The sequence below is a fragment of the Papio anubis genome, chromosome 4 (assembly GCF_008728515.1).
Source record: "Papio anubis isolate 15944 chromosome 4, Panubis1.0, whole genome shotgun sequence".
Taxonomy (NCBI): domain Eukaryota; kingdom Metazoa; phylum Chordata; class Mammalia; order Primates; family Cercopithecidae; genus Papio; species Papio anubis.
Window position 1 is genome coordinate 81597405 of NC_044979.1, and position 14856 is coordinate 81612260.

Below are 14856 nucleotides of genomic sequence, written 5' to 3' on the forward strand. Positions count from 1 at the left end.
AATACTTAATTATTAATACTTGATTATATTACTGTGTAATAATATATAATTATATAATAATATATTAATAGTTATTAAACAAAAATATGTATTATTAATAATTATGCTTAAATGTTTAACATGCATAGTATTAATAAAATAGAAGGGTGTTCAATATTTTCACCTTTTTCCTAAACAACATACCCCTTATTGTTTCCTATCCTATATTACTTTTGTTCATCAACTAATTGCGCATTATAATATTAGCATTGCTTCACACATATCTCTGCTTAATTAGACTATCCATGTGTTTACCAAATTCTTTGCTCATCTTTAATCAATCTTTCTTGGTTTGATTTCCTTCTTCTTAAAAATCCTTTGGCAAATTTTCAGTGAGGGTTTATTGGAGGCAATCCCTTTCACCTTTGTCTAAATTTTGCTCATATTTTTGAAAGTTAGGTAGCTGGGTAAATAATTCTACGTTGCCAGTTACTTTCCTCTCAGTACTCTGAATATATAATTAGTGTTGTTTCACTTTTCTGTAGCTGCTGAAAATTTCACTATTAATTTGTTAATTCCTTTGTAAATAATCTTTTTCTTGTCTCTATTCCTTTTAACAAATCTTTGTAGTTGTTGAGCCAAAATCTCACTACATTGTCTCTAGTGCAGGTTTATTATCCTGCTTGAAAATTCCTGTTTTTCTTAATTCTGTATATCTGTGTTTTTTTCTTACCACTTCTGGAACATTTTCTCTCCCTTTGTTTTGATTGTTATATTCTGAACCTTCTTGTTCAACTTTGCATGACTATTATCCTCACTTTTATTTTCAACTTCTATTCAGTGTTGCATATTCAATAATTTCCTTATGTTTGTCTTCAGTTTACTAATAACTCTTTAGCTCAATCTGTCCAAACTACCCATTTATTTATTTCCAATTAATGTGTTTTTCAGTTCTAAAACTACTATTTTTAAAAATTGGTCTTTTTTTATTCTGACTCATTATTTTTAATCTTGTAAAGTTTTTCCTTTAAATCTTTAATAAGTTTTTAGCATTTTATGGTCTCTATCTGCTTTTTTGTTTGTTTTGAGACAGGGTCTTTCTCTGTCACCCAGGCTGGAGTGCAGTGGCGCAATCTTGGCTAACTGCAATCTCCACATCCTGGGCTCAAGAGATCCTCTTACCTCAGCCTCCCATGTAGATGGGACTACAGGTGCATGCCATCACACCTGGCAGTTTTTGTATTTTTTGGTAGAGACAAAGTTTCACCATGTTGCACAGTCTGGTCTCGAACTTCCAGACTGAAGCTATCCACCTGCCTCAGCCTCACTAAGTGGTGGGATTACAGGCGTGAGTCACCATACCTGGCCTCTATCTGCTATTTCTAATATAGTATTTCCAATCTTGGGAGTCTAATCTTACTCTTTGTTAGGCATTTTAAATCTCATTTATGATGGATTATTTTTCCTTGCATAATTCATAATTTTGGATGGTGCAGTTTACAGGGTAAATCCTGTGCCTTGGGTTAAGGTATTCTCATCTAGAGAGTTTTTGCATTTGTTTATTTCAGGCATTCTAGTAGTACCAGTGGAATGATACAATTTCTTATATTAATTTCTCAGCTTTGCAGTTTTTGGACTCATGGAAGTAAGCATAAATTTGAAACTAAAACCAATATGAATACAGGCCCATAACTAGAATTATTAGTGAGTCTTATTTTTCTCCTAAGTGAAGCCTGAGGCTGACCTATGTAATTGTCATCTCCCTCTACAGGAAACTTGAGTTTCTCTACTTGATTATCCTTTGAGATTAATGAAGTAATGCAGTATTTTTGCCTGTATTCTCTTTCTCTGGTTAAAGTTTCTGTGTCATGCTCCTTATTGTCTTCACTCCTCCTAGGTTCCCAAAATGTGTAACCCTTTTCCTGTACCATCCCCACCCAAGCGCAACCACAGAAAGCATAGCAGCTCAGCCTTGCTGGTTTGTTCTGGGGAATCATTTGGTCAATACCTCAGTTCTGCCCTTAAGATCATTTAAAACAACATTGGAAAAAATATATATGCACATTACTTAATTATTAATAATTGATTATATTACTGTATAATACACAATTATAGAAATATGTTAGTAGTTATTAAACCAAAATATATATTTTTACTTCATAATTACTCTAAATTTTTAACATGCATAATTAGCTAATAAAATAGAAAAGTGTTTAATGTTTCTACCTTTTTCCCCAAACAATATATTCCACGTGCATGAATCTTGACGAGGTGTTATATAAAGGCTGTTTTTTCGTGTAAACTAGTTTGTCACATAGCTTGAATAGGAACAGAAGAGTAATTTATAAATAGGTATCTTCAGGCAAATAAAGTTAAGTAATGTGCCTAAGAATACATGCCAAGCAGAAATGAAAACCAGGTTTCCTGATTTCTATCTGGGGTTCTATTGAAAATAGCCTTAAGATGAAAAGTTAAAAGACTTTTAAACTATATACCATAATTAGAAAAGATAAAAGAAATAAAAAGTGTTCTCTTAAATTAATGTCCAAATTGAAAACAAGGTGTGTGAATCTTGACTCATGTCATTTGATCTAAGGACTAGATAATGTGTCCTCTATTCAAATTCAGAGTTGTAAACAGTTCTATATTCAGAGATAAAAGGCAGTGTGAGTGTGAATACAGCCTCTTTGTGAAACAGAATTTAAAGAAGTGGGGGTGGATATCAGAAATATTCAAGAGAAAATTTTCAGAGAAATTAAAAGAGATTGTACCATTTTATAAAGGGGACAATAAATATATCAAACAGCAAATATTTACTAAAAACCTACCAAGTTAAAGGTATAAAGCACAGTATTCATGTTTATTTGACTTCTGAGCTGCCTCATGATATGTTTCTCTGATTGCCTTTTTGGTTGAATACTTCCTGAAGTCTCATCAGTAAGCTATTTCTCCAATAAAAGCTCTTACGTTACCTCTGGGTAGACCACTAACTACCTTAATCTAATTCCCAGCATGAGTTTTTATTACCTTTTACCCCAGTAGCTGAACCTCTTGACATCTTACTTCCCATTTTGTAGTCTACTGTTCACAGAGTAATTTCATACGGTAAAAGCTGTTCTCTCCCACAACATATCCAGAGGACTGGCTAATGAGGAGGCTCTGATTCCTCTGGGGATTCCTATATTTTAATTATTATATACAGTAAGTCCTCACTTAACATCACCAATAGGTTCTTGGAAACCTTAACTACTCATCGCTAAAAGGGAACTCATTTCTCCATAGGCTAATTGATACAAACAAGAGAGTTAAGTTTCCACGGCATATTTCTGGTCACAAAAACATCACTACACTTCTAAATAAAGACCAAAACACTTTTAATATTAAACATTGAAATAAATCTAAGCTATACATACACTTAAGAAAGATTAAAAACAAGTAAGATCATTTATTACGTAATTATTCCAGTCCAGGGTTGTGGGTGGCCAGAGCTTACTCCATCAGTTTAGGGAGCAAGGTGGGAACCGTGGCTGGACAACACACCATCCCATCTCAGGGTGCGCTCACGCCCACACCCACACTCACTCAGACAGGGACTCCATAAACATGCCAGTTCACTTGATGTGAACATCTCTGAGGCATGTAAGCAAATCAAAAGACCCAGAGAAAGCCCATGCAGACATGGGAGGAACACGTAGACTCCATAGAGACAGTAGCCTCAAATGGGAATCGATTTTTTTTTCTCGTCAATGTTATGACAAAATGTTCATCGACAAAATAGCATTATTTGAGGACCTGCTGTATTATTTTCCAGTGCTTTTTACATCCCACTGTATTTACAGTGCACTGTGTCTCCAACCTGTAGCCATCATAGGTTCTAGTTCTTTTTCATTTACCACATTAAAATGAGCAGAAAGTGGTATGCTTAGAAATACAATAAATTATGGAGTGTTTATACCTATATTATTCTCAAAAAGTATTCCTAGCCAAACTTTATATGCCTGTTTGTATAATTATAGTATCATAGTGAAAGTTTTAGAAATTTAAAAATCTTGTTTTCCTGTAATTTACATCTATATAAGGGCATTATAGAAAGTCAAAAAACATGAAATCATTTTTCTTCATGGGACAGGTTTGATATATTTTTAGCAAAATAGAAAGTAAAAATAAACCATTCCCTTTCCTAAATGACTTAAGGATTGCATCTGAGAATCTATGGAGACTCTCTTAGGTATCAGCGACCCATTGTTCCCTGATACACACTTCTGTGGAACTATCATGTAAAATATTCTCACCTACCTTTTGTTTCAAAAGGGAGGAATAGGAAAGACACAGCACAAGACTTCAGCACACTCTGATATTTACTTTCTAAAATAACAGGGAAATAGCACCATAAGCATAGCCTTTCTTTTCTTTTCTCTTTTTCCAAAAAGCTTTTGCTAAAGTGGGTTTGTGTGTGGAAATTGTAGACAAAATACAATGATAAATAATTTAGTTTCCATTTAGCAATGGTGTGACTATTTTATTTTCTTATTTCTTTGTTGAGCATGAGGAAATGTGAGTTCTTTACTTATCTTTCCATCTATCCATTCACAGTTCAATCATCCATCCCTCTGCCTATCTTCCCATCGATTCTCTAATCCTTTCTGCTGCTATATCTCATTCTATGTCATCATACAGGCTTATTATCCAGGCTGTCTTTCCTAATAACCCTCAATCCCACAGACAATATCTAGATTTTAGTGTGGATTTTTAATGTGTTTTCTACAGAGTAATGCTCTTAAGTTTCCTATAAGTCACTGTAAGCTTAATGGTGCCTTATAGCCAATACTTTTAGTTTCTCTCATTTAAAAACGTGTTCAATCTGTACTAAATGGAAGAATTTCTTGAGTTACTGTAGGTAAAATCTACTTTCATTTTACTTTGAACTCTAAAAAGAATCAATTTACTTCCACGCATCCAACGATCAGCAACATGTTCATCAGCTCTCTAGGACTCATGCAGAAAACCTCCCCACAGGCAAGATCTCTTCCTGTCATGTTCTGATAAGGGTAGATTTCACACCAGCATAAGCTGGATATTCTTCACAGCCTACTGGAAATCTGATCGGCTGGCTGAACAAAAACTGTCAAGGGTTTTACTAATGACATTCTCAGTAGGGAACTTGTGGAGCCTTTCTTCTGCGGAAATGATATAGTAGAAATTCTGCTCACCTGAATATTGCGGGGGGATTGTTGTCAGGATTGGGAGGGTTACCTACAGCTAAGAGCAGTACAATAATAAACTATAGACATTGTCTAATGTCAGTTAGATATATTTTTTCCTATTGTTTACAGGTGCTATCTCCAATTTAGGATATGTTCTGATGATATAATTCCACTGACACAAACAGCATACCAAATTGTGAATATTATACTAAAGACCTTGTGAGTACTTTAATATGATACATTTTATTATTTTGGAAATTAAATATATTAACTCCAAGGATAAGAATTTTTCTGTCCCTTATGGTGTGGGTCACTTAGTAGTAGGGAATATACTAATGAGTAAAGTCATTAATGCTTTCTGCCTTTGTGCTAAGGTAGTCATTACCATTCCCCTGTGTAACACAATGCACCAAATTAATAAAGGAAGTTTACATAAATTTCATATCACTTGCTTTCAGTATTTTTTGTACTAAGAAATTTTATTTTTGAGTTAAAGTATTTTATTTTGTGTTAGGGTCTTTTTCACATCTTGGTTATATGTGAAAACAAGTCATCTAGAGAACACAGGGTGTGAATCTGCAAAAAGAACAGTGTAGATTGTTCCTTAAGTAAAACTGAGTTGTTCGTAGTACAGGTTGTTCATGGTTACACAGTCTTGGATTCTTGAAATGACTGTCTTCTTATTAGCTGGGGGAGTTGTTTTGAGGGATTTCTCTCTTTCGTAAGATAAGCTTTCATTCTTTCATATGAACATGACTGAACATAGAGTGTGAATAATCTTCAAGCCCACAGTCTAATTGTTCTCCATTCACACATATTTATAGACTTCGCATGTCACCCCTGGGATACCGATATACTGAATATGTTTCCTATTGGGAAATGTTAAGTGCTCCCAGAGAGAAACTAACAGAGTCTAAATTTGGTGGAATAAATGCTACATTTTTAGGGAGAATCAACTGTTTGTGCAAAGACTTTAAGAAGTTCATTAGTATTCTTGGCATATGATATGAAAGGACACACATTCCTAAATTATTCATGTTACATATTTACATGATAAATATTAATTTTAGGTGAATTAATTACTTCCATATCTATTGACCTTTGCTTTGGCATTTGCTTTAGTCTAACAACTACATCTAAATAATGATATTCTTTCAGTTTTCCTTCTTTATCTGTGACTTTTTTGGTGTCTGCAGTGGTTTAGCAGTGGTCGGGGGTGGGGGAACTCTAAAAGAAAATGCTTTAAAAAAATACCCAGTTGCAATTCAGAATTCCGAAGGATCTTTGGAAAGTAATAACCTACAGGACATAATTGACATTCCAAAACTAAAATCCGATCTACCTCTAGCAATGAAATTATACTACCCTGGAAAGACTGCTATCATAAATCTACTTAAGAGTGTTAAAATGCAGCCATTAAAGTGGCCAAGAAAATATTAATGTACTAACATTACATGTTTTATGCTACTTCCTTATAACCTCAAGATACATTAGTAGTAAAATGTATCCCTCGGCTAGACTCCTAAATGAGTTGACATGCTGTGTAAAGTTAGTGGATACAGAACAATTAAATTTTGAAAGTTACAGCTGCAAAACTTCAGTATTTATCTTCTATGAATTACTGGTCACTGGTGTCAGTCCTTTTTGGGAGGGGCAGAGAAGCCATCTCTTCTTTGGTTTTTAAAACATTCATTTCTCTTGGTTCTTTATCATATTTTCTGATCATTTTTGCTCATATTCCTTCCCAAAATATTCTCCTTTTTTGGTATTTCATTTAGTGATATCAAAGAGAGCCTTTATCCTTGTTCTTTTTCTACCAAGGTATTTTCTAGGAAATCCAATCCTGTCCTCTCATCTCCTCTCCTCCCCGCCCCTCTCCACAACCCACCAAATACAACACGCTCATCTTTATTGGTGAGACTTGTCCTTTGTTTTTGTTTTTCTTTAGCGTTGTGTTTTAATACACACTGTTCCCTTGCCTGAAGGGAACTCCCTCTTGCACTCTTGCCATGCTTCCCTGTAAGTAGTGTCTCTGTCATCACTCAGCTCAAGTGCCACTCCCTCCATAAAGGGCTCTATTTCTACTACTCCCTTATGCTCATTCTGAATCTTGGTTGTATGGCATACATATGGCATTTTAATTACTTGTTTGTCTGCATGCTCTCCTGATGACTTTGAGGACTTTCATGACATGCAATCTGTATTGGTATTTCTATCCTCACTCTCTTAAACAAATTGTATATGTTGATATACGTTCAATGTGCCAGTGAAAGAAGTCCTGCTATTCCTCAGACAGGAGGATAAAGACTGCTGACAGTACTGCTTAAAAATGTTCATATTTGTATGTGAACTTAAGATCTACTCATTCAATATACACTTGATCCAATAATTATGATAATTTTAGAATCATATTAATTAATATCTAAAATATATAGTTTTAGCTTGGGCCATATTGGATTCACTTATTCTTTTGTACACTTAATACATCTGGTCCTGAAACAGATATAATTAAAAAAAAAAGATATATCTGTCAAACAATTGAAGAGTTTTAAAAAGTGCCTTTGGGTTAAAGATTTCTTTTACTGTAGTTTCTATTCTGTACTTATTTAAACCAAAATTGACAATTTTATTCAGTATCATAATTAACTTATTTTTAACCACATTTTTTCCAAATAAGATTTTCTTTTGACAAGCAGGTTTTACTTCTTATATAATTTTGGAATTTAGAATATATATTTGCATGATCTGTGTATATTTACAAATAAATTTTTATTCTAGTTTTAAATTATTGTTTCTAAAGTTTGATGCAGAGGTTGAGTCAAGAAGGCCTTTGTCAAAATTTTAAAGAAACTTGTCAGTAAACCAGAATTGATCAAAGATGGAGTTGTACTAAATATTTTCACAACCATAATGTGGATTACCTGTTTTCCATAGTGAATACCAACCACAATGTGAACAGAAATGCAGTTCTCATGCCCCGGATGGCTGTGTATATATCCCTTCAGAGCCATCACATGCTCAGTCAGTCTTTATAAGTGAATTCTTGAGAAGAAAGCAAAGGTTACCTTCTTTGTTCTTGTGGGTATTTAACTGTGAGAGGAGGTTTTCATTGGCCTGCACGCAGTACACCTCTCGGGTCTGGATGCCCCCGCCACAGAGGGCCGTCTGGTTGCCGCGTCTCTTGTCCTGCTGACTGAGCAAAGGGTCCACACGGCACTCAGTCCACTCTGTAGTTCTCCAGCCATACCTAAATAAAGAAAACACCACCAGCAGCAACCATAATTACTGAATGACATGTTTCTCTACTCCTGTCATACTTTCTTTTAATGAAAATTAGTCTCAAAAGCATTTTCCTAGTGAATCCATCATAGATTACATGTATGGTGCATATTTGGTTTCAATTCCTTCTTTATGCTCTGCAGTGCTCCATTTAATGAGGGGTTAAATTTAGGGTGATCCTGTTTTAATTGCAATTACTGGAAGTTACTTATAAATATTTTATGAAAACGGAGAATACTGCTGAAAACATGAAATTTTATGTTCAATTAAGCTGAACCCAGGCTTGCCCTTTCTTGTTGCCTATAAACAAAGGAGGATTGAATATGAAAATGGGAAACGTTCTGAGTGATGATGAACCAAAACATTTGCTTTGCCTTTTATAAAATAAATGAAAACTGTACAGTGTAGCAAAATTATAATTGTGTATTAGGGTTAAAAATTATAAGAGAATAAATCAGAGTTTTCTCTTTATTGTCAAGAGTAATTTTTTTTTTTTCTTTTTTTTGTGGCACTGAGCATTCCTAATGAGTACTGATGCATGATGCAAAGAGCTGGCACTTCTCATCAGTGGAGCACAGGAAAGAAGATCTTTGATGCTCAATTAAAGCTCCAATCAAGATTATGATGTGAGAGAAATGTCAGGGGATTGTCAGTCCAACATGTGATTGAAGGAGATAGCTAGGGAAACCTTTCCCGACGCCACCGAAGATAGGAAGTGATGGCATTTCTCCATCTCAAGGAAAATGGATATTGTAAAAGCACAAAGAAAATGACTCATGTAGCACTTTGTGTCACTTTAACCAAGATGTTTCCTTTGTAATCAGATGAACAGCCAACATAGGTGCAAATGGATGTGCTAATATTCATCTGAATCAGGCAGAAGGTTAAACGGCCCTCAGATGTCTAATCTAGATTCTTCACTCTGTCAATGGTAAGGTTTTGTGACAGTAAAGATGAACTTCATGCCTGTTTTTAAATTTTATAAGTGGGTATTTGTTGCTTAACGAATTGTGGGACTGGGTCATGAAGAAATAACACCTGACATTAATTTATGAAGGAAGTGCAGCACTCAGGTCAATTCTAGAAACACAGATAATTGATGCCTGGTTTGGGGATTGAAGGGGAAGGAAGCAAAACCAAATAGACCATTTGTTAAGGGAGTTGCAATAAGCATTTTAAATAAATTGAAATTCTGATTTAGGTCCCGCCAAAAAGTCCAATGAGAAGAATAGTCTTTCAATAATGTAAATTGGTTACACATTCTGTGAAAAATGTTACCCCAAAAAAAGGGCATGGAGAAAGATCCTGAAGGATATATATTTATTTTGTTAATTGTGTTTGAATATCTGAGAAGAAAAAGAATAAAGCACCTAGCTTGCAACAAAAATAGAAGAAACTCATAGGAGAGAAAACACAGGAAATCCTGGCAACTTCCTTGAGCCTATTATGTGGAAAGGAACCAGAACAATCAGTGGGATAGGCAGAGACATTGGGGAGGAAATTCTCTGTGGAGGTTCAGTCACTTTTTACACTAGAGCACAACGGATGAGTCCAGAGTGCTGCAGAATTATATATCTGGTATAAAACATTACTTTTGTTGTTGTTATAGGAATAGTAGTAGTAGTAATTTGCCTCCCCACTGGTTCATAAAGATCTAGCTATATGCATGTTCTTTAAATGTTTGGAAGAATCCAGAGATGCTCTCAATGAAGTTCACACATCTCTATTGAAAAACTAATATAAGTTGCTTTATAAATATCCTATATACAGATTAAGCTGAAATATTGCTATTACCAAAATAATTCACAATAATAACTTGGAAATTATATTTTAATACTGTCATACTGCCAAATGTTTCAGAATGTGTCTTATTTAATCTGAATTCAACGAATATTTATTGAACACTTATTTTGTACCAGGTACTGTGATATATGCTAGTAATTAACCAAAAAGCAAACAAGCAAAAAACCCAACCCCTTTCCTAATATTAGTAAGCACAGTCTTTGTCCTCATGGAACTTAAAGTCTCATTATTTTGATGTAGTATTTTGCTCTATTGAACAGGATTTGTTATACAAAGTACTGAATTTTAATAGCTAATGATAATCTATATTTAGAAAGTTTATTTTACCTTGTGAAATGGAGGTTGACAAACTGTGGCCCAAGATCAAATCAACCTGCCACTTTTTTTTATATATCTAAATAAAATTTTAATGAAACACAGCCACACTCAGTTGTTTACATATTACCTCTAGCTCCAATAGCAGTGTTGAGTCATTGCAATAGAGACATGTGTGGCCAGCAAAGCTTAATGTTTTAACTCTCTACTCCTTTACAGAAAAATGTTGGCAACTCCTGTTATAGAAAATACATAAACATAAAATGGGTGCTAAAAATTTCATGGAGATTTAGTTTGTCAGAGACACTTTTACTCTGTAAAATCATTTTTTTTTAAGGATACTGTTTGTAAAGATATATTTTTGTGTGTGTAAAAATTACCATTGCTCAGAATACTGTTCAGTCAAAATCAAAGAGCTGAGCAAATGTCGTTTGGGCAGACACTATACCCTTCTTTATTTACTCACGTGGCACAGGGGGCAACTCCATCTCCTTGAGACAAACAGGGTTCTTTTTCCTCCAGTTCTGGACACTCCTTTTCACTGCCAATGGGAAACTGCCTGATGGTTCGTGTTCTTACACGCGTGCCTGCAGGGGACACCATGTCGTGGCAGGTTTTTGAGCAGGGGCTCCACTCTGACCACTCAGAAACCTGGCACTCTTTGGTGATCACACAGGACTGGAAGGTCATTGGAAGCTTCTCTTGCTGGCAAAAGCTGTAAAAGAGCATTGATATTCTCATTACAGACTCACAGGCAGTTATGAACTTTGTCTTCTACACTCAAGAGTGAATCAACTTGGGCATTTTTATTTCTACTTGGAGGTGTGATTCCAATTTCATTCAAAATACATCAACCTTTACGATGTGGAAAAGCAGTTAGACTCAAAGCTAACATTTGCATATTCTTCTGTTTTCTAAGAGTTGTTAAACCATTCATAGGAAATAGAAAATAAAGTTAATTAAGTAAAATTAGCTAAAGCTAAGTTTACCATACTGTTCATTTCATTCATTTCAGACTTGTTTTAATTTAGAAAATGAGAAACCAAGAACTGTTAACATATGCTGATTTCCATTCTGTTTAGGGAATCAAGTAAATATGCCTGGATAACTGTGATGATTAATACTGAGTGTCAACTTGATTGGATTGAAGGATGCAAAGTATTGATCCTGGACATGTCTGTGAGGGTGTTGCCAAAGGAGAGTAACATTTGAGTCACTGGCTGGGAAAGGCAGACCCACCCTTAATCTGAGTGGGCACCATTGAATCAGCTGCTAGTGTGGCTAGAATATAAAGCAATCAGATAAACGTGAAAAGACTACACTGGCCTAACCTCTCAGCCTACACCTTTCTCCAGTGCTGGATGCTTCCTGCCCTCAAACATCAAACTCCAAATTCTTCAGTTTTGGAACGGAGATTGTCTCTCTTTGCTCCTTAGCTTGTAGATGGCCTATTGTGGGACCTTGTGATCATGTGAGATAATACTTAATAAACTACACTTTATATGTATCTATCTTGTTAGTTCTGTCCGTCTAGTGAACCCTGACTAATATAGATTTTGGTACCAGGAGTGGTTCTAGAGGGACAGAATATTAAGGATGGAGTTCTTTCATTGGTTTTGGGGTTTCTGGAGTTGGCTGCTTAATATTAAATCCCAAAATGCTAAAGACTCTACTTCTAATAGTATGGAGAACACTCATAATCCTTGGCATGAACTGTTTAGGGAGTTATGTAAAATAAATGCATTTGATGCTCCTGATTCATCACTCATGAGAGGCAAGGAGTTTAGTGACTCTATACATAATACCTTTGACCATAAATGGAGAACCAAGAAACATAATGAAGTTAGTTCGTTGCTCCTAAGTTCAGCGGAAAAGTGATGAAACAAAATGATGAACTCAGGAATTCTAACTCCTAGCTTCAGAAGCAGATACTGAGCTTCAAATCTACTAAGATTGTTTTGAGAGACTTATTTTCTGTTGAAAAAGAGCTGAAATTGTGGCAATACAGACACAAACTCTTATCATGCGAATGGGTCACCTGCAAGGAAAGGTGTATGCAAAGCCTCACCAGGTGTCTACTGTTAAAGTGAGGGCATTGATTGGAAAAGAATAGGACCCTGCAACTTGGAATGGGGACCTGTGGGAGGACTCTGATGAAACTGGGGACACAGAGTTTGTAAACTCTGATGAAATTTTTTTTTCCAGAAGAAACAACTTCTCTATCCCCAGTATTGGCAACATCCCCTCTCCAACCCATGCTGCCATCAGCCTTTCCACCTTTGTCTGAGAAGATAAACCCTGCACTGCCTGAGGCAATGGTGATGGCCTCCCCTGAGGCAGTTGCCAGGCAAGATCATGTTGATTCTCCTCAGGAGCCACTCCCAACACCCCTGTTTGCTTCTACACCTATAACTAAAGTCCTGGCAGGCCCCTAGAGGTAAGGTTGAGTATGACCCATGAGGAGGTATGCTATACTTAAGAAGAACTGCTTGAATTCTCTAATTAATATAAACAGAGAACAGGCATGGGAGTAGATATTAAGAGTGTGGGACAATGGTGGAAGGAAGATAGAGTTGGGTCAGACTGAATTTATTGATTTGGGCCCACTAATTAGGGACTCTGCATTTAATGTTGTAGCTTGGGGAGTTATAAAAGGTTCTAATGGTTTATTTGCTTGGCTAGCTAAAATATGGATACAAGATGCCCACTGTGAGTGAGCTGGAAATGCCTGATCTCCCTTGGTTTACTGTAGAGGAAGGGATCCAAAGGCTTAGGGAGATTAGGATGGTGGAGTGGATTAGTCACTTTAGACCTACTCATCCCAGCTGGGAGGTCTAGAAGATATACCCTTGACCAATGCCTTGCAAAATAGATTTGTGAGGGCAGCACCTGCATCTTTGAAAAGCCCTGTAATTGCTCTTCTCTGTATGTCAGATCTAACAGTGGAAACCACAGTCACTCAACTACAAAACTTAAATACAATGGGAATAATTGGATCCTGAGGTGGTATGGGCCAAGTGGTGGCACTTAACCATCAAAGGCAAGGTGCGCATAGCTATCGTAATGGACAGCAGAGGCAAAGCAGCAATCAGAATAGTCTGACTCATGTAGACCTCTGGCATTGGTTAATTAATCATAGTGTTCCTAGAAGTGAAACTGATAGGAAGCCTACTGTATTCCTACTTAATTTATATAAGCAGAAAACTTCTAGGCCAAATGGACAAAATACATTTGAATCATAAAAACAGAATCATGGCCCCTCAATTTCCAGATTTGAGCCAGTTTACAGACTCAGAACCTCTTGAATAAAAGGGAGGCCGGGTCACCTTGGGGAAGAACACCACTATATTATGTACAATTTATGCTGTTAATCTTTCTTCCATCCTTCCCTAAGAAAACATCTGGCCTTTTATCTGGGTAACTGTGCATTGAGAAAAGGGAAATGATCAGACATTTTGGGGACTACTAGACACTGGCTCTGAGCTGACATTGATTCCAGGGGACCCAAAATGTCATTGTGGTCCACCAGTTATTGAGGTCAGGTAATTAATGGAGTTTTAGCTCATGTCTGACTTACAGTGGGTCCAGTGGTTCCTGGTCATTTCCCCAGTGCCAGAATGCATAATTGGCATAGACATATTTAGCAGTGGGCAGAATCCCCACGTTGGCTCCCTGACTGGTAGGGTGAAGGATATTATGGTGGGAAAGGCCAAATGGAAGTCATTAGAGCTGCCTCTACCTAGAAAAATAGTAAATCAAAAACAATATCGCATCGCTAGAGGGATTGAGGAGATTAGTGCCACCATCAAGGACTTGAAAGACACAAGGGTGGTGATTTCCACCACATCCCTTTTTGACTCTCCTATTTGGCCTGTGCAGAAGACAGACAGATCTTGGAGAATGACAGTGGATTATTGTGAGGTTAATCAAGTGGCAACTCCAATTGCAGCTGTTATACCAGATGTGGCTTCATTGCTTGATCAAATTAACACATCCCCTGGTACCTGGTATGCAGCCATTGACTTGACTTGGCAAATGCCTTTTTCTCCATTCCTGTCCATAAGACCCATCAGAAGCAATTTGCCTTCATCTGGCAGGGACAGCAGTATACCTTTACTGTCCTACCTCAGGGGTATATCAACTCTCCAGCTTTGTGTCATAATCTTACTCAGAGGGACCTTGATTGCTTTTCACTTCCACAGAGTATCACACTGGTCCATTACACTGATGACATTATGCTGATTAGATCCAGTGAGACCTAGATTTAGAAGTAGCA

General features: G+C 36.3%; 1 protein-coding gene across 3 annotated transcripts in view; it reads right to left on the bottom strand.

The window, feature by feature from the left end:
• THSD7A (thrombospondin type 1 domain containing 7A) overlaps nucleotides 1-14856 on the bottom strand; it is a 513627-nt gene that overhangs the window by 250526 nt on the left and 248245 nt on the right. For all 3 annotated transcript variants that reach the window (XM_017956915.3, XM_017956916.3, XM_017956917.3), the window contains exons 3-4: nucleotides 11047-11295; nucleotides 8249-8430 (exon numbers count right to left, since the gene is read on the bottom strand). In XM_017956915.3, coding sequence (XP_017812404.2) covers nucleotides 8249-8430; nucleotides 11047-11295 — 431 coding nt within the window. The remainder of the gene's footprint in view (nucleotides 1-8248; nucleotides 8431-11046; nucleotides 11296-14856) is intronic.